General features: G+C 60.8%; 2 protein-coding genes and 2 long non-coding RNA genes across 4 annotated transcripts; all 4 read left to right on the top strand.

Annotated features, from left to right (window-relative positions):
* The first annotated feature begins 2,844 nt into the window (after positions 1-2,844).
* Positions 2,845-9,213, top strand: LOC119111734 (citron Rho-interacting kinase). The gene is made up of 14 exons (XM_037235537.1): positions 2,845-2,902; positions 3,183-3,358; positions 3,687-3,767; positions 4,121-4,284; positions 4,672-4,870; positions 5,387-5,500; positions 5,926-6,079; positions 6,413-6,602; positions 6,879-6,898; positions 7,296-7,405; positions 7,754-7,855; positions 8,130-8,270; positions 8,674-8,732; positions 9,210-9,213. The coding sequence occupies exons 1-14, from the start codon at positions 2,845-2,847 to the stop codon at positions 9,211-9,213; spliced, it is 1,572 nt and encodes a 523-aa protein (XP_037091432.1).
* A 1,625-nt stretch (positions 9,214-10,838) lies between these two features.
* Positions 10,839-11,988, top strand: LOC119111809 (uncharacterized). The gene is made up of 3 exons (XR_005095622.1): positions 10,839-10,882; positions 11,228-11,363; positions 11,951-11,988. It is a non-coding gene; the product is annotated as an uncharacterized LOC119111809 (long non-coding RNA).
* Positions 11,989-13,395: 1,407 nt separating this feature from the next.
* LOC119111733 (citron Rho-interacting kinase-like) lies at positions 13,396-23,388 on the top strand. Its single transcript, XM_037235536.1, has 15 exons — positions 13,396-13,496; positions 13,863-13,972; positions 14,936-15,155; positions 15,448-15,656; positions 15,969-16,110; positions 17,127-17,295; positions 17,934-18,016; positions 18,095-18,235; positions 18,790-18,899; positions 19,627-19,834; positions 20,315-20,419; positions 21,029-21,173; positions 22,155-22,284; positions 22,561-22,715; positions 23,147-23,388. Exons 2-15 carry the CDS (start codon positions 13,917-13,919, stop codon positions 23,386-23,388), a joined length of 2,115 nt encoding a protein of 704 aa, XP_037091431.1. The 5' UTR covers positions 13,396-13,496; positions 13,863-13,916.
* Positions 23,389-23,889: 501 nt separating this feature from the next.
* LOC119112954 (uncharacterized) lies at positions 23,890-25,469 on the top strand. Its single transcript, XR_005095807.1, has 3 exons — positions 23,890-23,925; positions 24,217-24,376; positions 24,961-25,469. It is a non-coding gene; the product is annotated as an uncharacterized LOC119112954 (long non-coding RNA).
* The last annotated feature ends 372 nt before the right edge of the window (positions 25,470-25,841 follow it).

Raw genomic sequence — 25,841 nt, 5'->3', positions numbered from 1 at the left:
CGTGTTTCCTGCCCGGGAAACTCAACTGGACGTACTTCAGGCCGGGGCACGTGATGCTGTTTGGCTTATGTTGTCTGTGTCACACCGTCGATATTTTATGTCCGAAACGTATGACCTCGATGGTTCCGCGCGAGTGTGAGCGGTGAGGTGTATGCTGCCGTCCGTACCACAGGCCGGCCCGGCTGGTTGGGACGCATCGTGATCGTTTCTCTACGGAGACTAGTCAATACGTCACCATGCGTTTTGTACGCAGGCGACATTTGCGTACGCGACATTGATTCTAGAAATACAAAGAGCTGGACGTTTGTGTCGCGTTCCGTCGCTTGTAACGCAAGCGTTATGTCATCGAACACCAATCGTACTCTTCATGCCTATATTGGCCCGCTATTGTCGAAATCAAAAGGAATGCAAAACCCTTAATATGGATTTGCAATGGTGGGTGTCTCTACTGGAAACAGATAATGGAGCGTATGGCAGATCATGCTTTAGATCCTCGCTCGTGCCTTCGGCGAGTAAAGCCAAGAATCGCTTCGCTAGCAGACTGCGGAGGCATGTACCGAGACTACAGTTATGCGCATGAGGACATGAGGCTGGGGAGGGAAGAAGTTTCCTCTGGAAACATCGATAACCTTACACTTCGACGCGCTAGTGGATGACATAGTTTGAAGATGGGAAAAAAGTAAACAAGAAACAGTCACGTTTGATCGCTTATTACGTGGTCAGCAGCTGTTGCCGTGCCCGATCTTGGTATACGCCATATTTTTCATGTTGTAGCTTAGCATTAAAAGCGAAGCAAACATGGAGGGTAAATTATCTTGAAATATCGACTGCGTTATGTGGGGAACGTCTCTACGGATGTTGACACGGTAATGTATGTATGTAATGTAGGTAATGTCAAATGTCCTTACCTAAAAAAAAAGTTTTCATGAATGCGCATCTGCACACGCAGTAATACGCAATTGCACCACACTTCAGCCAGGTGCTAAAACACAAAGTTGCATGCTTTTTCAATTAGGTGAATTTCTTTAACAATGAATTACTTTGGTCAATCACACGTGTCATGTATTTCGAATAATGGGCATGCCAAACATCAATGCACCTCGGTATGCTATTCGTAGCAAGATACCACCGCCATCGCAGCGTTTTAGTTGGCTTTGGCGTCAAATTCAAATTGCTGCGCCGAACTTCGCCGAGATAATCGCCCAATATTTTCAGACGGGTGGTGGATCTTGGCGCTCGGGTATTCGTTGAGCTCGCATCTAATTTGTGTTCTTATCTTGCTGGTTTCTGTGCTCCAGCTCTGATGGAGACCCTTTGAAAAAGACAACCGGGTTCTTGGGTGAACAATTCCAGGTGAGGTATTACCCACAGATGTGACTACCAGATCGCGAGAGTAGATGCACGTTACTGAGAATGCAAAAACTTGTTATACTGAACAGGGAGATGTCCTGTGTGGCGGCGATATCCGAGGAAGATCTTTATTGCATGCACGCCATAAATCAGATAGCCTGAGCTTGGTGCATGGTTACCATCATTTAAGCAGTTAAAGGCCTCAATGTACCAACACATTGTGATAATGATAAATGTCTGGCAACCATATTCCTAGAACCTGGTTACAAGTGAATTATTTTAAATTCGATGTAATTTGGTCTGGCCCAAGTTCAGTGCATGCATGCTCCAGGTTCAGCACACTGGCACAACAATGGTGTAGACAGTCTTCATGTCCAGATGGCGTAGCTACATCATAATTTTTTCAGTTTGTTGAAGCAGAGTGTCAGTTTGAAGAGAATGTTAGATAGTATTGGCTTTACCAGAATGAAGCATTGATTAATTATGCTAATACCTTAATCTGCTGTTGCCTGATGATATTGTGGACATAAGTTGTGATGCATGCAGGTTTGAGTGAGTGCACAATTCTTCTTTTATGCTGTTTCATTGGAGCCTGCTTGGCTGTTTAAGTATGCATAATGGGGATGTTTGTAGGTCACACTTTCATCTCTGAATATGCTCCAATATGTATATTCCAAGTGTTTGTGAGAGGGTACAAAGCTTGCATTTTAATAAAACACAAGGTGTGCCTTCCTAAAAAGCAACACGTCTTGAGATGCCCGTTGGTGTCTTTGGATGCACAGCAAGAAAGAAAGCTACAACAAATTAAGTTTGATCTTTCATTCCCACTGTCAAAATGATTTCAGCTCAGGTAATTTGTGTGCAGATTTTAAAAAAATGTGTGTGCAAATTGTGTGTGCCAAAGGTTTTGATTGATAACTTTAAGAGCAGAGCACAAAGGCCTTAAGGCCTTTAACAAAGGCCTTAAGAGCCTTAGCACAAAGGCCCTTGATGCCCCAATAAATATCTTAAAGTTTCTTAAAGCTCAGTAGGAACATGTTTCAAGTGGTTTGCACACATTTTATTTCAGCTGTCAGTTTACCCTAAAGTCTTAGCAAACAACTCCACTTGAACTGGTAGCTGGTGTTGCAGGTGCAGCACAGAAGGGCCAGAGCAATCCATTGATGACTGCCTGCTGTAATGGAGTGTCATCCCCACCTCCTCAGTGCCATTAACCTCGTCCTGACCCACTGGCGGCAGCGCGATCATGGCGGAGGACACGATCGTGGCGCGTGCGGCGCGGCTGGAGCAGCTGGTCAGTCAGCGGCGGCCGGCGGCGGCGGCGCGTGCCGGCAAGACGTCCGGCAGCGGCTGCCTGCGCCAGCTGCAGGCGCTGGCCGGTCGTGACGCCCTGCTGGACGCGCTCGTAGCTCTCTATGAGGAGTGCAACAAGGACGGCCTGAAGCAGAACCCCCTGGTGGCCGGCTTTGTCAGCAAGTGTGAGTGCGGCTCGGCATGGAGCGGTCGGAACGGGCTGATGACTTTGTCTCTGGAGCTTTTGTCGCACATTGCGGTGCGTTGAAATTATCTTCTGCTTGGCCTCTATAATTGTTCTGCTCTTGTGTTACTTGTTGGTTGTGGATCACTGCGTTGTCTTCATCGTGCTGGTCATAGATCACTGTGTGCGCTCTGTAATGTGTGGTCGTCGGAGACGGCAGTGACGGGTCGTGTCACGCCCCTGTCTACCACACCGCGGCCGCTGACCGACCGTGCCGCGCCCGTGGCCCGCTCGCTCGTGACGGGCGGCGCCACCCGGCCGCGCCGACCCTGACCGGCCGCGCCCCGGCCGCCAGTCCGCGGCACCGTGACCGAGCTGCGGCGTCTGCGCGTCGGCCCGGCCGACTTCGAGGTGCGCAAGACGATCGGCCGCGGCCACTTCGGCCAGGTGCACGTGGTGCGCGAGCGCCGCTCGGGTGACGTGTTCGCCATGAAGACGCTCCGCAAGCAGGACACGCTGGCGCAGACCGGGGTGAGGCGCGCGCTGCCGTTGGCTGGTGGGGGCATGGGCGAGGGTACGGCTGGGTGGACGCAAGCAGGACACGCTGGCGCAGACCGGGGTGAGGCACGCGCTGCCGTTGGCTGGTGGTGGCATGGGCGGGTGATGACTGGGTGGAGTCCTGGAGGAGGGAAGGTGCTGGCGTGCTGGATGAGGGCGTTCGGAATGATACGAGGTTCGTGGTGCGTGTTGGAGCGGAATCAAGCCATGTTTTGTTTGTTAAGGTCAGTGTATGTGGTGTGCGCTGTTCCGGTCGTGCCTGTGGTGTGAGTTTTCGGTGACCGGTTGAGTCCGTTTCCAGGTGATGTTTTATGAAGAGGAACGGGATATCATGACTGAGGCCGTGTCGCCGTGGATCACGGCTCTTCACTACGCATTCCAGGTAAGAAATATTACCTGAGGCGCCCCGCTTGCTGCACCATGTACACACTGTTAAGTTTGTTTTCACATGCTCGCGATATTAATTTATTTGCACACTGATTAGGTTGTAGTTTGAGCCATGCTCTTTCCTCATTCGTTTCTGCGCTTGTTGCGTGTTGATTTCGCTAACCAAATATGTTGCATGTGTGCCACCTAGAGAAGACGCGTGTCTGATGTAGCTCTTCGGGTGTGAACCGCCAGCAATGACCAGCCGCCATCAAAGCCCGTACTCGGTAAGTCTGGCTGTCCGTGCCGCGTCCAGAGGCTGAGGCTGGCGACGCACCACCACCACGCCTGCCCACTGTCCGTGCTCAGGACTCGCAGCTGCTGTACCTGGTGATGGACTTCCACCCGGGCGGCGACCTGATGACGCTGCTGGACCGCTTCGACGGCGTGCTGGAGGAAGAGACGGCGCGCTTCTACCTGGCCGAGATTGCGCTGGCGCTGCACGATCTGCACGCCATGGGATACGTGCACAGGTTAGGCGCGTGTGCGGGAGTCGGGAAGGGGAGGGGGGCTACGCAGACAGGTCGATGCAGAGGGCCATTTTGGTCCAGTCAGTTGCCAAGTCATTGTGTCGAATGCGTATGTGTAGGAGGTCCACAAGATGCATCATTGCGTGGATAGTGATGATGTGATATTTGTCGACCATATGTAAGTTTTCTGTGCTTCTTTTTCCCTCGGCTCGCAATTTACTGGCTTTGAGATTAACCAGTTCATGTTAAAGTGTGGACGCGAACGGACGTGAATTCTGCCTGCTTCTGGCCGCCGCGTAGCTATGTTGTTGGCTGCCGTGGCTCCCGCCCGTCGGTGCGGTCCGCCGGCCGCGGCCCCTCTGACGCCGCCGGCCGCCGCCCCGCTCCCAGAGATGTCAAGCCGGAGAACGTGCTGCTGGACCGGTGCGGCCACGTGAAGCTGGCCGACTTCGGCTCGGCGGCGCGGCTCGGCGCCGGCGGGCTGGTGTCGGCCGCCATGCCGGTCGGCACGCCCGACTACCTGGCGCCCGAGGTGCTGCGCGCCGTCAACACGGCCGGCGCGCGCCAGCCGGCCAGCCCAGCCTACGGCGTCAGTCAGGGCAGGGGCTGGCGGACGGGGGCGGGCTGGTGTCGCACTGCGGTGTGCGGTTTGTTCCCGGGCGGTGTGGTGGCCGAGTGGAGAAGATCTTTGGTGATCCCCGTCATGTGATGACTGGTGAATGAGGATGATCTTGAGGTTGAGAGACGTGAGCTTGGTCCCCGCCGCAGGAAACTTTCGCTGGCCTTGTTTCTGTCAAGGCGTGGCAACGACACTGACCTCAGTAATTTCAATATGCGTAGTGAGTCACTTAACTATGAGCGCTTTGTCGGTATCTCCAGGTTTGCATTGTAGGACTGAATCTGTTGCGTTCTATTTCATGCACGCTGAACCACTGTTCAATTTTGACCGATGCGTTCGGCTGCGATGCCAAGTTATGACTGTGACAGTGACGTGTGTTAGACGGTAACAGAACAAGCGATGTCATCTTTAGATTTGCTTCCGTTGACGACAGCGGGTGTCCCCCTCCGGCATACCCTCATCGACGTGTAACCTTTACGCGTGCAGAAGGACTGCGACTACTGGTCCCTCGGGGTGGTCGCCTTCGAGATGCTCACTGGAAGAACACCGTTCAGTGATGACAAGCTGGGCTCGACCTACAACAACATCCAGCAGCACAAGGTAGGTGAAAGCGTTCTTGCATCTTGATGGACTCCAGGAGACCGTGCGCACAATGCCTCTCGTGGCCTGAGTAGGTTCGTTAGTAAGGTTGTGAAGTAAGGTTACTTCGCACGGCCCGCCCGACGCTGACTCGTGTTCAGTAGCCTGAGTAGGTTCGTCAGTAAGGTTGTGAAGTAGGGTTGTTTCGCACGGCCCGCCCGACGCTGACTCGTGTTCAGTAGCCTGAGTAGGTTCGTCAATAAGGTTGTGAAGTAGAGTTATTTTGCACGGTCCGCCCGACGCTGACTCGTGTTCAGTAGCGATGCTGCGAGCCGTCCGGTGGGTGATGAGCGGACGGCGCCGCGCGAGCCCTGCCGATCGTGCCCCGTACCTGCCGTCGGGGCGGCGCCGGACGTGGCGCTCACACCGCCACCCTCCGGCGACAGAAGCACCTGGTGCGGCCCAGCGAGCCGGCGCTGAGCGACGCCGCCTGGAGCCTGATCGCCGGCCTGCTGACCGACAACAACCGGCGCCTGGCGCACGCCGACGTGCTGCAGCATGCCTTCTTCACCAGCGTCGACTGGAACAACATCGCCAACAGTGAGGAGCGCGCGCGGTCCGACAGCTGTGGGCCGCTGGTTCCACGGCCCTGTGGCCGAACGGCGGCCACCACGCGGCAGCCCGTGCTGTTTACTGTGCTTGTTGTTCCAACGCGATGGGTCGGCGGACTTGTGAGGAGGCCCGTGTGAGCCATGACTTCGAATCAACCGTTTGGGTGTTGGGACAGTGATTGCGTTGCACGCATTGCTCTCCGAATAGCTGGCGCACTGGGCTGATAGCCGCATGCGGAGCTCTAGTGCGGCCGCGTCTGACCGTCTCGTCGTCACTCGTGGCTGACCTGTCACGCTAAGTCTGACCCCCGTCCCGCCGCAGCGGTGCCGCCGTTCATCCCGACCGTGAACGGCGTGGACGACACGTCCAACTTCGACGAGGTGTCGCCCGAGCCGCCGTCGCCCAGCCTGGACTCGCTGCTCTCGCAGCAGAAGTTCTCCGGCCGCGAGCTGCCCTTCATCGGCTTCACGTTCACCAAGCCGCTCGGCGAGACGCGTCCACTCAAGGACCGGTCAGTGGTGATGCGGGCCCGCTGCTGGGGAGTGCGGCGGGGTGGGGCGAGGGGGTGGTCCGGTTACGGAGGTGCCAAGGGTGACTGGTCTGGGCTGCTCAGCTGGTAGTGGGTTGCCCGCTGGGTGGACGAACTCGTAGCAAAGTCGGGTATTCGGACGAAGCCGTTGGCGAGTACTGGCGTGCATTCACTTGACACGTTCAGTGGCAGTCTGTCCTTTTATGTTCTCTCTCTTCTTATCCTGCATCCTCGCGACGTCCCGCTTGTCCGGGGCAGGCTGCACGCGCCAGCCATGAGTGAGTCGAAGCGCCACCCTGCGGCTCCCCGTCCGAGCGTCGAGTCACACACCCCGCAAAGGGGTCTCTGTGGGGACAAAACCTCGGTGGATGGGCCGTATCCATTCTCCTTCGTCCCATGGCCCTGAAATGGCCGTGACTGGCGGAAAGGGCTCTAATCCAGACAGCAAACCAACCAACAGTGTTGGACCCGCGGCCCAGGTTTGCTCGCTCCCGCCGGACCTATCGTAAAAATGTACGGCGACCGCAATTGTCGATGGGTCGCCCTGTCGCGCGTCCCTGCACGTTTCCACTTGTGCGGCGGGGTCGCTCGCTGCCGCCTGGCACCATATGATAGCCGCGGCCGACGCTGTCCGCAGGCAGCGCAGCAGCTCGCTGCTGCCGGCGGCCGACGCAGAGCCATCTAGCGAGCTGGAACGGAAGGTGTGCGCCCAGCGACGCCAGCTGCACACGCTGCGCGAGCGGCTGGACGAGTACGAGCGCGGCGAGGGTCGGCAGCCAGCTCAAGCAGGTACCGACGCTCGTTCCCGGCCAGCTGGAGGGTGCCACCCCCGGGGGATGATGGGAGGTGTTGTGCTCGGCACCGCTTTGCGAGCTGGCAGCGCCGAATAAATCGGCTGGAAGAAGGGGAGGAGTGCTTGTGCTTTATGATTTATGTTGCAGTCCCGCGAGACCGGTGGATGTGCTAGTGAAGACATTGTGCACAGGGAATGCGTCATGTAAAGTGCCGTATATATATATATATATATATATATATATATATATATATATATATATATATATATATATAGCGGGGTATTTGGATCGGATGTTATCTCGACCGGCGCGTGCACTACTATTCTCCTTCCTCCCCAGCTGAGCGCGAAGGTGGATGAGAAGAGCGAGCGTCTACAGAAGATTGAGGAGGAGCGGAACCGGCTGGAGGCGGCTCTGGCCCGGGCCGAGGACAAGTCCGCTGTGAGTCTGCATATTCTCCCCCATGTGCAGCACCGGGCTGTGTCGGAACCCGCGGCGCCTCGAGTGTGGGCCCAGCACTCGTGTTCAGCTGGTGGTCGTCCCCTCGCACATGATGACAAACACTGCGCAAATCTGAGCGTGCGGGTGGAGCGGTCGGCCGCGGCCGGACCCTCCCCGCTCGCGCTGATCTGACCCAGGTCCTGAGCCCCTGCGTGTGGCGCCGCCGCCGCCGCCGCCGCTGCGCCGCCGCGCCTGACTCCCCTCCCGCCGCTAGGGCTACGTTCGCCTGCTGGAGGTAGAGAAGAAGGACCGCATGTCGACCGAGAAGCGCGCGCTCGAGCTGCTGCAGGACATCAAGCGCAAGTGGAAGCGCGACGAGGAGGAGCGGCTCAAGGTCATCCAGGACGAGGTCAAGGTGAGCTGACGGGATCAGCCGGCCGCCACACGGGTTATGTGGAGTTCGTGGAGCAGCGTGGGTTTTGCCATTGTCTGCGCGGCAGCGTGTGTGTGTGTGTGTGTGCGCGCGCGTGTGTGCGTGCGTGCGTCGGTGCTCCACGACGCACCCAGGTGCTGTGGCGATATAGCGTCGCATGTCTCACCCTGGCAGTATGGGCGGGCACCGCTGAGAATCGGACGCCGCACCTCTGGTTTCCCAGACGCGCTGCGTAACCACTGCACCATCGGTATCCTTGCATGGATGTGACGTTGCATGTGCCTGGCAGTAATATGAATGACGTCACCAAGCTGTCTGAGGCCCGAGCTTTACTATGACTGTCGTGGAACGGGAGAGCGTTCGTTGAACCGCCATCTGTCCGCAGCGGTACCAGGCCGAGTGCAAGTCGATGGAGGAGAAGTACCACTTCTCGCTGGAGAACCTGCAGCGCTGCCAGAGCCAGCTGAATGCCGCCGAGGAGGCCAGGAAGACGGCCGAGGAGGCCGCCAAACAGAACCAGCACAAGGTCAAGGAGGTACGTCTTGTCGTGGGCGACCGGAGCGCCGCCTCGTTCGGATCGGAGGGCACGACTAAGTCACTGGGATAATAGGCGGCCGAAATGAAAATTGAAGCGCCAACGTGTTGGGATGCCAGTTAGACCGCTCCATTTTGCCTGTCAATCCGCATTTTTTTGTGCGTGCTGGTTCTGCTGAAGTGCGACCAGTGTGAGTGCTGCTTCCACGGAAGTTGCAGTATTTTGAGTGTTTGGAAGGCGTCACACCGCGCCGCGCGACCTTCCCAACACGGTTGTATGGTGACTAAGACCAAAAGACCAACCAAGACTTCGAGCCAAGAAGTCTGACTGAATGACTGAGCTGGTGAGCGACTCTGGACTGTTGGGTGAGCGCGTGTGCCGCTCAGATAGTGGGTATGTCTCCGGGCAAATGGCACGAGACTGGATTGCTGGGCGTGCGTGTGTGCCCCTCGGATAATGGGTGTTTCTCCGGGTAAATGGCACGAGACTTGACTGCTGGGCGTGCGCGTATGCCCCTCAGATAATGGGTGTGTCCCCGGGTAAATGGCACGAGACTGGATTGCTGGGCGTGCGTGTATGCCCCTCGGATAATGGGTGTGTCTCCGGGTAAATGGCACGAGACGCGCGAGCAAGGGCTCCCGTTGTGGACCGTTTCGGTGACCGGCTGGGCCCGTTCGCTAGGTACTGGACAGCAGCCGAGTGGACTCGGCCGGACTGCAGCAGCGGCTGGAGCAGACGACGGCCGCCTCGCAGCAGCAGCTGCTCCAGCTGCAGCAGCAGCTCGCCGCCGGCCAGCGCGACCGCGACCAGCTGCAGGCGCAGCTGCAGCAGGCGGCGCGCGACCAGCGACGGCTCGAGCGACAGGTGAGGAGGGGGTCAGTCGGACGCCCCGGGGCGTGACTGAGCTGCCCACGGCTCCACGTGGTGTCTGGCTCTAGCGGCGTTCGGGCCCAAGTTGTCTAAAGGCGTCATATGCGTTACGTGCTGTCCGACCGTCTTTCCCTGGCGCTAACACCGTGCTTCGCTCTCTTCCGGGAAATGGCATGTGTTTACCTTTGACATATTCATGCCAAGCGCATTCCTGGCGTGTCTACGAAGGTTGTGTATCTGTCCAGCACGCTCAGGTTTTCCGTACGCCAACGCGCTCACGTGACCGTGTTGGAGTGTCCCCGCCCGTCGTGACGCCGCCTGACCGTCGGCAGCTGGAACAGACGACGGCCGACGCGGCGCAGCTGGCAGAGCTGCGCGCCGAGCGGGACCGGCTGCGTGCCGAGGCCGAGCGGCTGGCGCGCGCGCGCGGCGACGCCGAGGCGCGCGCCGATCGGTGCCAGCAAGGCGGCTCGGCGGCCGCCGCCCAGCTGGAGCGCCAGCTGGCCGAGCAGCGCCGCCAGACGGCCGAGCTCGCCGAGCAACTGCAGGTGGGCAGCCGGTACCGGGCACCGGGTGCGGGACTGTCCAGCGGTGGCCAAGCATGAACTGGGGATGGGTTTAAACGCTGGGTGCACGGCGTTCTGGGGTTTGTTCGATACTGAATCTGTTTTGTTCTCTTGCGCGATGGCCGTAGGACGTCGTTCAGCCTTATCGGTGGGCGGTGTTGATAGAGTTGTTTGTGTCTCTAGCTGTACTGCCGCGTCCGCAGCAGTGTGACAGCCACGGCGACGTGGTGTCTGTGGCTGTTTCTGCTGCTGACGTTGCCAACTTAGGAACTGCTGTCATCATCCGCCGTCGCCTGCCTTGAGTCCCACCGCCGTGTCCCTCTCTCAGGTCTCATGTTGTGCCTCTCCCTTTGTATCACGCCGCCTGTGCTTCCGCCACCGTGTCGCGCCATACCCGCCGCCGCCGACACTCCGCTCCGCCGCCGACACCCCGCTCTGCCGACAGTCGGCGCGCGCCCGCCGGGAGCAGTCGGCTGCTGCGCTGTCGGCGCGCGAGGCCGAGCTGGCCGGTCTGCGGGACGCGCACCTGGCCGAGGCGGCCGAGCTGCGGGCCCAGCTGGAGGCGGCGCACCAGGAGCGCGACGCCATGCTGCAGGACCTGCGCATCACCCAGGACAAGGAGGGTACGGCACGCACGCACGCGCGCGCGGCGCGGCGCTTCGCGGCCCCGCTTGTGCGCTCCGGACGGCTGGCGATGGCCGGTTACATGGCGGCGTCGGGTAGCTGGGCCACTGGTTGTGTTCGGAAGGCTGGCGATGACCGGCTACCCTGCGGTATTGAGTGGCTGGGCCGCTGGTCGTGTTTAGAGACTTGCGGCTGTAGTTCGGGAGGTGGATTTCAAAGGGCAGTTCAGCTACAGGGGCCGTCCATCCACCGCCCGGGGAGGTCGGGGCACGCCCCGTATTTGCCGTACTGCGGACGTCTGGGGGTGGTGCCGTGCGGGGCGTCTGACCCGGGCGTGGTTACAGAGGATCACCAGCAGCGCATCTGTGAGCTGGAGACCACCCTCCTGGGCCTGGAGGAGTCGCTCAACAAGCTGGAGCACTGCAACGAGACGCTGCAGCACCAGTTGGCCAACGCCAGCGCCGCCGAGCCGCACGACAGGTGGATGGGCCTACACCCCGTCGGGCGCCCCCCCCCCCCCCCCCTCACATTTCACGGAGTCCCTCTTTCACAGTGCTGACCAAGCATGTTTCTGTCCTACTCTCGTGTTGCTTAATCCACATCTGCCTACCTTCTTGCTCTGCTGTTCTATGATTTGCTTGCATACCGGCTTATTGACTCTCATGCTTTGTTTTTGGCTGCCATCTGGCCCTCCTGTTGTCATGTTATTGTGTTGTCTTCAGGAGTGTAGTTTTCTTTCAATTTGGGGGGGGGGGGGCGACACTGATATGCCCCCAACCTTTGGACAAAGTGGGCAAAATCCTGGGAGAAGCCTGTTTGTTGGCATATTTTGGGTGTAGGTTGGGTCATTTTCACTGTTCAGCAACCCCTCCACCTCCAACTCATTTTGTGAAACAACGCTCCTGCGTGTCTTATTCTCTTTGGTCTCCCGCCATTCTGTCCCTTTTTTTCGTGCAATGACATGCTCATTATTTGTCTTTCCGTCCTGTTTGTGTATTCTCCCGGCTACCGCCTCTGGACAAATCAGTGTCCGTCGCGCCTGGTAAACACCGCCCGTCTGCCGGCAGTGAGGAGCTGGCCAAGCTGAAGCAGTCGCAGCTGGTGCTGGAGACGCAGCTGGAGCGGACCGAGAAGCAGCTGGAGTCGGCGCGGGAGCGCGGCGCCGTGGACCGGCACAAGGTGGCCGAGCTGCAGGACCAGATCAGACTGGTACGTGTCGTCGCCCGGCCGGCCGCGTTCGCCGACCTTTCATCTCGCTGTCGGGCACGTCACATCAAATGTGATATGATGACTTGTAATGGTCCAGTACGCATCCTGTCGTAGTCATGTCCAGCTCGAATCTGACGTAGCTGTCTGTAAACCAACCTTAACTTTGTACCGCGAAGAAGATTTCTTGTCCACTCACTCACCAAACGCCAGCGTAATACGTAAGCCCGTCTCTGTGAGCCGTTCCGCCGCCCGCGCCGCAGAAGGACAAGCAGGTCGCCGACTGGAAGATCGACGTGCGCATCGCCAACCGGGAGGCGCGAGCGGCCGAGGCGGCGCTGGCCGAGCTGCGCCAGGCCGAGGCTGGCTGGGTGGCGGAGCGGACCGAGCTGACGCAGCGCGCCGGCCGGCTCGAGCAGCAGCTGGCCGAGCGGCAGGCCGGCCTCGAGCGCGCCGAACGCGACGTGGAGCGGCACGGTCGCGAGGCGCACGAGCTGAAGGAGGCGCACGAGGTGAGTCAGTCGGTCGGCGAGGCGCGCCGGGGGCGTCTGGAAACAGGAGGGATGCACGCATCAATGACGGGGGAGGCGAAGCACAGGGAGAAAATTGGAAGCGGTCGCGTAAACGGAACTGGACTTAGGTTGTTGCTCAAGCAAGACGGAATGGGGTACTCGTAGATAAGACAGGATACAAGTTTGTGCACCAGCAAGTACGGTGTTTCATTTGTAGACCAAAGGAACTTGTAAAAAAGCAACAAATCCAGGTGTGTGTGTAAATGCATATGCAAATGCACAGAATCCACTCACGTTCATGCGCTACTCTACGTTTACAAGTATTGTTTCTAAGATAGGCTTTGAAAGATCGTTGTCACGATGATCGTCCTCATAAATCCTGGACTTTTGAAGATGTTTGTTAAAGTGGACTTGACGCTTAAGATTCGGACCATGTGCCGAGCGATTCGGACCGTCCCATCGTTCTGTCTGTGTGCTGATTTGGAAGTCAGTCGTCCCCAGCGAAGAGAGCCGTTCTCAGCCGGAATGTTGAATGAAGCCGTTCTCAGCCGGAATGAAGTACCGACCGCTCGCATCGGTGGGCCCGACGGCCTTCCCTTGCCGCGTCCGAGCCGGGCCCTTCTGACCAGCCACGTGCCCGTCCGCACACAGACGGAGGTGGGGCCGCTGGGTGGAACAGGTGCGCGCGCTGGAGCGGGAGCTGGCCGAGGGCGCGGCGGCCGCCGGCCAGCGCGAGCAGGCCGAGCGTGCCGCCCAGCGCCTGCAGGAGCGGCTTGACGACCAGCAGGCGGCCGCCCAGCAGCAGACCGAGCGCACGCACCGCCTCCAGGAGACGGAGGAGGCGCTGCGCCGCGAGCTGGCCGACGCTCAGAAGAAGGCCGACCAGCAGGAGGCGGTGAGGACCGGGCGGCGCCGCTGGGTGGCGGGCTGGGCGAGTGGTACGCGAGTTTTGAGACTGGGATGCCAGCTTCGCTTCAAATGTGTTTATTTCCCTTTTTGCGGCCCTGGTACAGCATACTACCCTGACTTATTACCAATGTTTAGCACGTGAGCGAAGTTCAGCGATGTCACTTAAAGTACGCCGTATAACCCAAATAAGTTGATGTAACGCCAGAAAAGCTCTTGAATGTCGGGTGTTGAGCACGTCCCCAATGCAACGGAGCTCTCACTACTCTTCGGCTGTTACTAGAGCCTGACCGCTGTAGTTTATGGAGCCGTGGTTTACCTCGCATCTGAGCTGACGCGTCGCTGCCGACCATAGACGATCTCGTCCCTGAAGGACCTCTGCTCCACGCTGGACACGCAGCTGACCGACATGGAGCAGCTGCTGAAGAAGCAGGAGGCCGACACAGATAAGCAGGAGCAGAACAAGTCAGTGTGTAGCGCAACCCACCGGCTGCGGACTTGGCCACAGCCTGCCGGGGTGTAGCCGATGCTTATGGTGTCACATAACACGATTAGGCGAACGAGAACAACGTATCGTCGAGCGGGCACAAAAGATCCCTTGTGTTAAGCTGATGTTTCAGACCCTAAATCCCTTAAAGTTCCTCTTCGCCAGACTTCAGTTCAAACATTGTTCGCACGCACCACTCGGACCACTTAGCTGGCCAAGGACCGCGACCACGGAGCCAGCTGGTAGCTTAGAACGTTCTTGTTTTGACCGCACTGACTCTGGCCTCATCTCTGACGACACCCTGCGTGTGCACCCCTCCGGATCAAGTTAGCCCTGTCTGCCGAGGTCTGCCTTTTGTCTCGCCCTGTTCTTGTGACTCGAGCCTAATGGTCCGTTGTGTGTCCCTCCCGCCAGGTCTCACGGCCTGTTGTTTGCCCCCGCCCTCCAGGTCCCTAACAGCCCGTTGTGTGCCCCTTCCCGTCAGGTCTCTAACGGCCCCTTTTTGTGCCCCTCCCCGCCAGGTCTCTCATGGTCTTGTGTACCTCTCCCCCGCCAGGTCTCTCACGGCCCGTTGTGTGCCCCTCCCCGCCAGGTCTCTCATGGTCTTGTGTACCCCTCCTCGCCAGGTCTCTCACGGCCCGTTGTGTGCCCCTCCCCGCCAGGTCTCATGGTCTTGTGTACCCCTCCTCGCCAGGTCTCTCACGGCCCGTTGTGTGCCCCTCCCCGCCAGGTCTCATGGTCTTGTGTACCCCTCCTCGCCAGGTCTCTCACGGCCCGTTGTGTGCCCCTTCCCGTCAGGTCTCTAACGGCCCCTTTGTGTACTCCTCCCCGCCAGGTCTCTCACGGCCCGATGTGTGCCCCTCCCCGCCAGGTTTCTCATGGTCTTGTGTACCCCTCCCCGCCAGGTCTTTCACGGCCCGTTGTGTGCCCCTCCCCGCCAGGTCGGCCCTGTCGGACGAGATCGCGCGCCTGCAGACCGAGCTTCGCTCCGCCAAGGCGGGCGCCAACGAGGAGAAGTCGCTGAAGCTGTTCCAGGAGCGGCGCGTCCAGGACCTGGAGCGCCGCCTGCAGGAGCAGGAGGCCGACGTCGAGACCGAGCGTGACATCCTGAAGAAGGACCTGGACGAGTACCGCGAGCTGTCACACGGTCTCACCAACCAGGTGAGCCGAGGGCTGCACTCGTGGGACGCTGAAACGTTTGGTGGTTCGCCAAGCACGCTAACAAGCGGCAAGAATGCTGATGAGTGTTGGATATCCCAGTAATTACCAGTGTTTGGGGAGCGCGGGAGAAAAACGTCCATGCCCGTCAGTCTGTGCGCGTTCCCAGATTTTCTTTGTCGCTGCGCTGCGGTTCCGTTCCTGTGCCCTTTTCCACGCCCATGTCGGCGACATCTTGTGCGCACGTGACGGCGGCGCCGCGCTCCGCTGGTCTGACGGCTGGGTGTCGGCGCAGCTGTCGCAGCACGACCAGCAGCTGTCGGAGGCGCAGACGCAGCTGCGCCAGCTGGAGCGGCGCGAGGAGCAGACGCTGCGCGAGATGGCCCGGCTCAAGGAGGAGACGTCCGGCCTGCTCACGCAGATCCACTCGCTCAAGGACTCCAACTTCCAGCTGACCGAGGCGCTCGAGAAGGCCGTCGACCGCGCCGAGGCCTTCAAGGAGAGGTCAGCCGGGGTCGCCGCGCGCTGCGTCCGCCGACTGGGCCGGGCGGTTGGTAGCAGGAAGCGCCATTGGTTTTGGCGGTGAATTCTCGGACCGCATGGTCCTCACCTGCTGCTTCTTATGCGTGCTGACTGCTACCAACTGGCAACCATCAGCATCAGCAAGCTCATGCCCGATCTAGCCTGGCTCGAAACATCGTAACCTAGGGTGCCGGGGCCTGCCCTGTGCTGACCATTGCCCGGCCCGGCCAGCCTTAGCCCGCGCCGCCGTAAGCCAATGCTGACCGTTGGCGTTGACCTGCCGTGGCCGGGCAGGATCGCCGAGCTGGAGGGCGTCATCTCGGAGATGCAGCTGAGCTACGACGAGAAGGAGCAGCGGCTGGAGGGCACGCTCGGTCAGCAGACCAAGCTGATCGACTTCCTGCAGGCCAAGTCGGAGGCGCCGCCGCGCAAGAAGGTGGGTCTGTCGTCGGTGCTGGGACGGGCCCGGGAGCCGCGGCTGGACTCCGGGGCGGGCCGGGAGCCGCGGCTGGACTCTGGGGCGGCCCGGGAGCCCTGGCTGGGCTCTGGGGCGGGCCGGGTAGCCGCGACTGGACGCAGGGACGGGCCCGGCAGCCGCGGCTGGACTCCGGGGCGGGCCGGGAGCCGCGGCTGGCGGTGTGGGCCACCGCAGCCGGGCTCGGCTCTGGTACCGGTGGCGGGTGGTGTTGGTAGGCCGCCGGACGGCCCCAGGGTGGGATTTAGGTTGAGCTTTGGTCCTGGATCTTGAGTGTGGAATTTGGAAGGATGTCTTGTGGGTTTTGAATGGCCCAGAAACGGCAAGAACACTATATCCATATGTATATGATACGTGACAATATATGATATATATTGCCATATATCATAAGCCATTGCAATTGCATTTATTTTGGTAGTGCTTTGCATCATTCACAACGTAATACGGAACGATGCTCTCTATCCCCAGTCAACTCATTTCCTTGCCCGGGCTCTCTCGAGGCCCGGACAAGCCGGAGGGCGCTCTTGTCCCGCTGTCGCCGCGGCGTCGGAGCAGCGGCCGTCCATCAACACGCCACGGCCGCTGCCCGGCCTGCCTCTCAGCCACAGTCTCTGGACGCCGCCCGGCCCGTCCATCACCACGCCACGGCCGCTGCCCGGCCTGCCTCTCAGCCACAGTCCCTGACGCCGCCCGGCCCGTCCATCAGCGCACCACGGCCGCTGCCCGGTCTGCCTGTCAGCCGCAGTCCCTGACGCCGCCCGGCCCGTCCATCACCGCGCCACGGCCGCTGCCCGGCCTGCCTGTCAGCAGCAGTCCCTGACGCCGCCCGGCCCGTCCATCACCGCGCCACGGCCGCTGCCCGGCCTGCCTGTCAGCAGCAGTCCCCGACGCCGCCCGGCCCGTCCATCACCACGCCACGGCCGCTGCCCGGCCTGCCTCTCAGCCACAGTCCCTGACGCCGCCCGGCCCGTCCGCAGACGCTGGCCGACCGGCTGTTCGGTGAGAAACAGAAGGAGAACTGCACGCCCGTGCCGCTGAAATACCGTGACCTGGAGCGGCTGTTGGAGCGAGAGCGCATGCGCACCAAACAGGCCAACGACCAGCTGAACCGGGCCAGGGCCGAGATCGTGTCCCTTACCAACAAAGGTGAGCCGGCGGCGGCTGAGGAATGGTGCGGGGCACGGAGCGCTGGAGGGCCCGGACAGTAACTTGAGAAGACGACAGGCCGCTGGCAGGGGGTTTGTGGGGCTGCGACTTGTGTTGTATGTTTGGAGTGTCTTGACTGGTGTCATGGTTGCTTGGTGTGTTCTTTATTTTTCTTGCATGAATTTGGTCATGTAAAGAGAATGAGTGTGGGCGGAGTATGCTCATTGGCTCAGTCGCAGTGCCGATGAAAAAAGCAACACCATAAGGAGCAATGTGTAGATGTTTAAATGTCGTAATCGGTCTGGGTTTGAAGCCAGGTGTCTTGCCTCCAGCTGCAGTCACAGGGGAACATCGGGAACATCAAACAATTAATTTATATTTTAATGGCTGCAAGGTGATAGATGGTCGCCGTCACACACGTTTGGTGTCTTGCTTTTTGTACGGGAATAACCGTGCGGAGATGGCAACAGGACATACGTTGTTCATCTCAACAATGACCGTTCGGTAAAATGCTCCGGCTAGTCAGCGACGCAAGGTATCTTCACAAGTCGCACACGAACCGCACACGACCGCCATCGTGAACTCGGCCGTGGCGTGAGACCGGCACGTGACCTGGCGCCCCGCCCGTGCGCCGGCAGTGCCCACCTGTCCGGACACGCCGTGCCTGGGCGGCACGCCGCAGTCGCGCCAGGCGCTCCGTCTGCTGGCGCAGTCGCCGGGGGTGCAGAGCACGCCGGCGGCGCGCGGCGCCCGCGCCGGCGCGCCGCCGCCGCCAGCCACGCCCACGCCCACGCCGCAGCGCATGCACCATAACATCCCGCACCGGTTCGACACGGGCCTGATGACGCGGGCCGCTAAGTGCGCCGCCTGCCTGGGCCCGGTGCGCTTCGGACGCACGGCCGCCCGCTGCGCCGAGTGTCACATCACTGCCCACCCCAAGGTACGGGCGCTGTGCCGAGTGTCACATCACCGCACCCCAAGGTACGGCTGCTGTGCCGAGTGTCACATCACTGCCCACCCCAAGGTACGGGCGCTGTGCCGAGTGCCACATCACCGCACCCCAAGGTATGGGCACTGTGGCGGGTGGCACGTGGCCACCGCTCTCCCCCCGGTGCAGTCGGGTGATAGGCCTGCGGCCGGCGATCAGCAGCGGGGCTGGCGTCCTTGATCGGATGGAGAGGATCTCAGTTTGGTTGTCGTGATGCATCAGCTTGATGTGTCTCCATGAGCTCTGCAGTCAAGCTGGAAATCGCACAGCATTGCCGACTGTTCTCGGTGTGTCGGTGGACCTCCAAGTCGGCAGTTTTGAAAGCTGAAGCTCTTAAGACTCCCTCATCAGTATGGCCGTCGGTGCCCCGGCCGGGTGCGCGTGCGTCTCCTCCGCCGTGCGCCGGGTGCCGCTGACGCCGCCTCCTGCTGCAGTGCGCCGGCGAGCTGCCGCGCACCTGCGGCCTGCCGGCGGCGCTGGCGCGGCACTTCTCCGACTCGTGGCAGCAGTCGGACGCCTCGCCGGCCGTGCGCCGTGTCGCCGGGCCGCCCAAGCCGCCCCGACAGCCCTCCGAGGACACGCCCACCGCCGGCCGCGGCTGGATCCGGGTGCCCAGGTGTGTGACGGGGTCCGGGGCGCCAGGTGCGTGGTGGGGTCAGGGGCGCCAGGTGCGTGGTGGGGTCCGAGGCGCCAGGTGCGTGGCGGGGTCAGGGGCGCCAGGTGCGTGGTGGGGTCCGAGGCGCCAGGTGCGTGGCGGGGTCAGGGGCGCCAGGTGCGTGGCGGGGTCAGGGGCACCGGGTTCGTAGTGGGATCAGTGTGTGCAGGTGCAGGGCTGGGTCGTTGTACCCAGATGGGCATGTGGATCGCTGTGCTTGTTACGGTACGACAGCTGAATTAGGGCTCATAGGTGCTCCGAAGAGGGATAAATTGGGCGTTTGTATGGTTCACTATTCATTCCCGTGCCACCAATACCAATACCAACAAAGGCAATGGGCGACATGCGAACAGGAAGTCCCAGGATTCAGACCCCAATGATGGCCCAGCGGGGCCATCATTACAGCGGCGGGCGGTGACCAGTCCGTGACGGACATGATGACCCAGCGGCGGGCGGTGACCGGCCCGTGACGGACATGATGACCCAGCGGCGGGCGGTGACCGGCCCGTGACGGACATGATGACCCAGCGGCGGGCGGTGACCGGCCCGTGACGGACATGACCCAGCGGCGGGCGGTGACCGGCCCGTGACGGACATGATGACCCAACGGCGGGCAGTGACCAGTCCGTGACGGATATGATGACCCAGCGGCGGACGGTGACCGGCCCGTGCGCCCCGCGTCCGGCAGGCCCGGAAAGGCCGGCTGGGAGCGTCGCTTCCTGCGCGTGGAGGAGGGCCAGCTGACGCTGTACGCCGAGGAGCCGTCGCCGGGCGGGCTGGCGCCGGCGCCGCTGCAGACCATCGACCTCCGCTCGGGCCACGTGCACGTGGACGCCGACGTGGCGTACTCCGAGGTGCCGCAGCTGGCCCGCCGCGACCTGCCTTACGTGTTCAAGGTACGGCCTCCGGTATCGGCGTGTGGCGCGGGTGGCGGGCCGGTCGGGGCAGGCCGGCCCGTCTCCTGGTGGCGATCGAGGCGGGATGGCGGAGTACGCAGCGGGCAGCGGTAGGTTGTCAGTTACCGCGGTGCGTTCTGTGGCAGCTGTGGTGGATGTGTCATCCGACGAAGGGATCGAGGGGCTGGCCATCGGTAGTGAGTCATCGCTTGGTCTAAGTCGTCGAAATGCTGAGCGCATTCTAGGTTTGGCCCCACTTGTCCTGGGAGTGTTTGCGTAAAGTGTAAATGTAACCAGAGAAATACCGTATACGACGCCCGAATGCAGCAGCTGAATACGGCCGCTCCGTGTTACAGCTGTGCGCCGGGCCCAGACGACCGTTAGCCCTTGGGGCCTCTGTTGACGTGGCGGAGGGGGATGTTGAGGGATGCCCCGCTGTCGTGTCCCTCGTAACGCCGCGCGCCGCCGCCCCACACACAGGTGGGCATCGTGCAGGAGACGACCTGCTGGCCGGCCAAGTCGTACCAGTTCCTGTGCAGCAGCCTGCCGGAGAAGCAGCAGTGGGTGGGCCTGCTGGAGTCGCTGGTGCCGCCGCCGGCCGCCGCCGGGCCGGCCGACGGCCGCGGCTCAGCCCGCGCCAGCCTCGTGTACGCCGCCGACGGCGCCGACTGCATCGACATCAACTGCGCGCACCTCGTCACCGACCAGGTGGGACGGCGGACGGCCGGCCGCGCCGGGCGTCGGCGCTCCGGGTTTGCCGCGTCCAGCGTGGCCGGCGTGATCACCAGTGCGACGGCATTGTGACTGAGATATTATGTTTTTACTGAGGCGTTTGTGCAGGTGTGATGCGCAGATGACACCCGCGAATCTGTGTCGTGACTCATTGCATGTGACGTAACCGCAAGCTGAGCTGCAGTGCAATGTGGAGCGACATGCAACCCGACGCTGCCGTGGCCTGTTCTGACACCCGTGGCCTGTTCTGACACCCGTGACCTGTGCTGACACTCGTGACCTGTGCTGACACACGTGACTTGTGCTGACACCGTGACCTGTGCTAACACTCGTGACCTGTGCTGACACCGTGACCTGTGTGACATCCGTGACTTGTGCTGACACCGTGACCTGTGTTGACACCCGTGACCTGTGCTAACACCCGTGACCTGTGCTGACCCCGTGACCGCCTCCGGCCGCCAGCTGATGCTACTCGGCACGGAGGACGGCCTGTACTCGCTGTCGCTCACCGACGGCCGCACGGAGCGACGCATCAAGGTGGACGGCTTCCCGCCTGTGCTCATGATGAGGGCCGTGCCCGAGGTTGACCAGCTGGTCTTCATCGCAGGTGGGCCTCTGCTGCTGGCCAGGCTGGCCTGCCCGGACCAAGGTGCCGCGCTGGTGCAGCCACAAACCGATATACATACCACCACATCGGCAACACCTGTCTTAGCTGGCTAGCATACGTGTCCAAATAGAAAGAGGGGTATCAGCTGTAACATGGCATAGACTCGCAGGTACACTGGTCAACTAAGATATACCAGGCGAGTTATGGGCAACTCGACCCGCTGGCTTTCTTTTGTGAAATGTACGCGTTGGCCAGCCGAAATCAACGCTGCATTTGCTTGTGTCGTATGTGTTATAGCTAAGGCATACCCCACCCGTTCACACACGTGGGTTTGGTTTAATGCGATGCGCTAGCCCCTCTTTGCCGACCGCACACTCTGGTCATATAGCCATCTAGCCGTTCTCGGTTTAGTGGTATTAGATATACATACATACATCATATATATATATATATATATATATATATATATATATATATATATATATATATATATATATATGTATATACACACAGTCACGTGACTGTTGGCTTATCTAGTGCACGCTTCTACATTGCAAGGCAACGTGGGATTCCGCTTTTGTGACGCATACGTGCCGTGCAAAGTTTTGCTGAATTCGAAAGCGTCCTCTGCTTGGGACTATAGCAAAGAGATTTGGAGTGAGGCATGCGTCACGGTTTCTTCCATGGTAACTCGGTGTCTTCGTGAGCATGTCGCACGTACCCTCACAGCCAGCTTTCCCGTCCCTTTAAAGGCTAGCAGTGCGTGCTCATTGTCTTAAGGTTTCGACTGAAGCGCTCCAGTCTAGACGCCAACATATCTGTCAGCCTCTTTAGTCTGCAGCATCGCGCCGTGCTGCGGGTGGTGGGGGGGGAGGGGGGGGGGGGGCTCCGGGCGCGCTCACAGCCGACCGCGGCCGCCGACAGGCAAGGAGCACGAGCTGCGTGTGGCGCCGCTGAACGCGGTGCGCGCCTGCGCCGAAGCGGCCTCGGTGTCGGCCGCCCGACTGGACGCCTGGCGACTGGAGGGCCTGCAGAGCTGCCACCTACTGGCCGCCGGCGCCACCGGCGACAAGCAGGCGTTCGTGTGCGCCGCCTCCTCCAACCGCGTCTGGTGAGCCGCTGACGACGCCTCAAACCGAACGCACTAGGCCACTGTCCTGTCTAAGCGGGCCTGGTGAGGCAGACCTCGCCTCAAACACGTTACATGAGTACCAAAATAAGCGTCATTTGTATTTCCAGCTGTATACCTGATAGGCTACGCGGGCCGCCCGTCGCCTCACTGGCGATCCGTATTCACCAGGGTCGCCTGGCGCGGTGGGCTGCCTTCCAGTGCCTGTTGCCGGGGTGGTGGTGACCGTTGACCGAGCTTTGGTCCGCCGTTCTTTAGCCTATTCCGCTGGAGTTACGACCTGACCACCTACCAGCTGGTGAAGCAGTTCAGCACGCAGGAACCAGCCACCTGCCTGCACTTCACCTCCAGCTCCATCATCATCGGCACCGACCGCTTCTTTGAGGTCGACCTCTGCAACTTTGCCATTGAAGGTCGGTCAAGGCAGTGGTTGCCTCCAGCGTTCTGGCGGAGTCAAGTGTGGATCGCACGTCAGCGCCAGTGCTGAGCACTTGGAGCGATGTTCGGACACACTGGTACTCGACCGGTGACAGCATTTGGTTCGCTCCGGAGGCCGGGGAGATGCTCGGACACACTGGTACCCAGCCCGTGACATCATTGGTTCGCAGTGGCCCCGGGGGGCAAGCAGCAGGCGGCGATGCACGCTGGTCAGTCTGTAAATGTCCAGATGTCCAGATCCGGATGGCGCGATGGCTTGGTCTGGTGTGCTGGATCCGCGGCACGGTCTGCTGAGGCGTGTGCACACCCCGCGAGGACGGGAGACGGCGGTGACGCGGGCGTCGCCGTCGAGCCCCGCCGCTGTCTGCTGTGTTTAACGCCGCGGGTCTGACCGCGCGTTGGGCAGAGTTCCTGGACTCGTCGGACGCCAGCCTGGCGTACATCGTGTACGGCACCAGCCAGATGCGCTCGTTCCCGGTGGCGATCCTGGCCGTCTCCGAGAAGGAGTACCTGCTCTGCTACCACGAGCTGGGCGTGTTCGTCGACCAGTTCGGCTCGCGCTCACGCAAGCAGGACATCAAGTGGACCCGCCTGCCGTTGGCCTTCGGTGAGCTCACGGGCGATGGCTCCGCTGGAGCAGACAGCTGAGAGTCCCTTTGGAACCCAGTGGTATAGACAGGGAAATTATAAAGAAGATACTAAGGTTTGTGCGAGTGGGTGTGTACTTTTTGACCCAGATGTATTGACACATCAAGCCCTTATCACGATCTGTAGTGTTCGTGGTGTGTGGAACATTCTGAATCGGTGTAACGAGCAGTCAAAGGAGGTTAAACCGCGGGTACGTTCAGAGCAACGCCAAAAATGTGTGGCATGTTGTGCCCTCGCTTCACGCTCATCTCTCGCCCTCACCGCAGCGTACCAGGCGCCGTTCCTCTTCATCTTCCACTTCCACGCGGTGGAGGTGGTGGAGGTGGCGCGCGGCTCGTTCCGTGACGCGGACGCGGTGCCGCCGGCCGTCAGCCAGCTGGAGCTGGCCGGCGCGCGCTTCCTGGCGCCGGCCGGCGCCGCCGGCGGCGTGTACCTGGCCACCTCCCTGCCGGCGCGGACCGAGCTGCACCGGCTGGCCGTGCTCAGCGAGGCCGTGGAGGACGCCGCCAGCGTCAGCAGCTGGGCCGACACGGACAGGTGGGCGTGCCGGCCGGGCGGCGGCGGCAGTAGCGGCGGTGTGAGGTCTGGACGGCGGCACCGCGGGGTGGGATGTGCTTGGGATGAGTCGCTTCTGGCTGGCGGTCCTGCTGAGGGATGTGTATTGTTGGCCTTCGCTGGCAGGTGCGGAGTGCTTGAACACGCCCCTGGGCGCCGTGTCGCTCTGTGGCGCACCTGGCCCCGCCCTTGACGGACTGCGGTCCCGCGTGACGCTCGTAACACCCGGCGGACCTCTTCTGCGCGTGACGTGGCGTGACGCGCGGCCGACAGCGCGACGGCTACGGAGCAGACGGCCGAGCCGGACGCCGGCTCGCTGGAGTTCAGCTTCACGCCGTCGGTGATGGAGTCGCTGGAGGAGGCCAGCGGCGACACGCTCTCCATCGGCTCCGACCTCAGCAGCATGTCATCTGGCAGCCAGCCGTCGCGACACGTCAGTGGGGACCGACTCCGGGGCGTCGGTGCGGTGGGAGTGCACTGTCCGACACGTCAGTAGTGACCGGCTCCGCGGCGTCAGTACGGCAGTAGTGCACTGTCACATGTCAGGAATTACCGGCTCCGGGGGCGTCGGTGTGGCGGTAGTGCACTGTCCGACACGTCAGTAACGCCGGCAGTCGCGTCAGTGGTGGCGTGCAGTGGTGTCAGTGGTACTGCGCCGTCCCGGCACGTCATTACCATCAGTGATGTGATCGGTGGTATCCGTCATGGGTACTGTAGCGTTTCTTCAGTAGTTCACCGACCTGCGTGGGAGATCTGTCGTCAGGGCGGGGGGTTCAGAGCGTTCTTGAGCACGAAGTATCATGCTGCATATGAGCCTCTCAGACTTGTGAAATCTGGCAGGGTCCCCTGCACTACAAGCGAGCTGGCCTGAACGACACTGACTCGATCACTGCGGGCTGGCTCTGTTACATCACGCCACCCGCCCATGGACTGTCGGATGGTGATTCGTTGAAGCCGACATGCCGACGATTCGGGTCAGAGAGCGCTGCTGACCTGCTGCTTCCTTCCGCCCGGCAGGTGCGCTTCAATGAGACCGTGCGGGTTCGCCAGCACAACCGACCTGCTGAGGCGCCCACTAGCGACGCCAAGCGGCGCAAACGCTAAACAGACGCGCTCCGACCGGCCAAGATATTAATCCAGCGCGCGTGGAGTAACGCGCCGTGCATGGCAAGTCGAGGACGTCGGGTAGTTTAATGGCGCCTCGGCCGTGTACTTAAATAGTCGTGTGTTTAGTTGTGAAGTGGACCAGGGAATACAGGCCCCGTGAATGTGTCGCTGGCCTGGGCCGAGTGCGACGCCGCAGAGTGAGGACCGCTTCCGGTTGTGATGGCGGACCGCTGAGTTTATCCGCCTTCGCCTGCCACCTCTTGCCCTTCTGTCTTTCTGTCCCGCCCGCTTCCCGCTTCCTGTTCTGTTCAGCTGTGTTCAATGGTGGCATTATGGTGAGCTTGCTTGCTCCACACGGGCTGTGTGCCTTCCCTTGCCTCTGTGCGCTGACCAGACCGAAATACACACATACGAGTTTCTGTTGAGACTTTCGTCGGACTGAAGCTGGAGACCGCGGCCATTTTCTGGCGAGCTCATGATAGACCGTCGTCAGTCGGTGTGCGCGTCGACTGACAGGGACATCATCGTCATTCGTGGGCCGATTTGTGATGAAGCGGAACATGGCGTGTGCCTACTGCTACCCATATCAATCTCCATCCGTACAAATTGCGTGTGCGTGCGGAGCGCGGCCCTGTCGCATGGTAAAGGGAGGGGGAAGGGGCGAAGCTGTCTAAGTCTGACGCTTCCACCGCGCTGTAGAAGTCGGGAGGGTATGCCGCACCCGGGCTCCCTCCGAAGTCGCGCTGACTATCGCACAGGGCGCCGCCGCAGCGCAGCGGGAGGCGCGGCGT

This window comes from Pollicipes pollicipes, unplaced genomic scaffold, assembly GCF_011947565.3.
Source record: "Pollicipes pollicipes isolate AB1234 unplaced genomic scaffold, Ppol_2.1 Scaffold_7261;HRSCAF=8764_pilon_pilon_pilon, whole genome shotgun sequence".
Classification (NCBI taxonomy): domain Eukaryota; kingdom Metazoa; phylum Arthropoda; class Thecostraca; order Pollicipedomorpha; family Pollicipedidae; genus Pollicipes; species Pollicipes pollicipes.
The sequence above is the reverse complement of the archived record's forward strand: the minus strand, read 5'-3'. Positions and strand labels throughout refer to the sequence as shown.

What these genes read in the sequence shown, in the direction of transcription:
- LOC119111734 (XM_037235537.1), top strand. Translation starts at nt 2,845, where the DNA reads ATGGAGCGGTCGGAACGGGCTGATGACTTTGTCTCTGGAGCTTTTGTC. An exon ending in ACACGCTGGCGCAGACCGGG is followed by an intron (nt 3,359 to 3,686) that starts GTGAGGCGCGCG and finishes GTCCGTTTCCAG; the next exon opens with GTGATGTTTTATGAAGAGGA. An exon ending in CTGGAACAACATCGCCAACA is followed by an intron (nt 6,080 to 6,412) that starts GTGAGGAGCGCG and finishes GTCCCGCCGCAG; the next exon opens with CGGTGCCGCCGTTCATCCCG.
- LOC119111733 (XM_037235536.1), top strand. Translation starts at nt 13,917, where the DNA reads ATGGAGCAGCTGCTGAAGAAGCAGGAGGCCGACACAGATAAGCAGGAG. An exon ending in CACACGGTCTCACCAACCAG is followed by an intron (nt 15,156 to 15,447) that starts GTGAGCCGAGGG and finishes GTGTCGGCGCAG; the next exon opens with CTGTCGCAGCACGACCAGCA. An exon ending in CCAGCTGGTCTTCATCGCAG is followed by an intron (nt 21,174 to 22,154) that starts GTGGGCCTCTGC and finishes CCTGCGCCGAAG; the next exon opens with CGGCCTCGGTGTCGGCCGCC.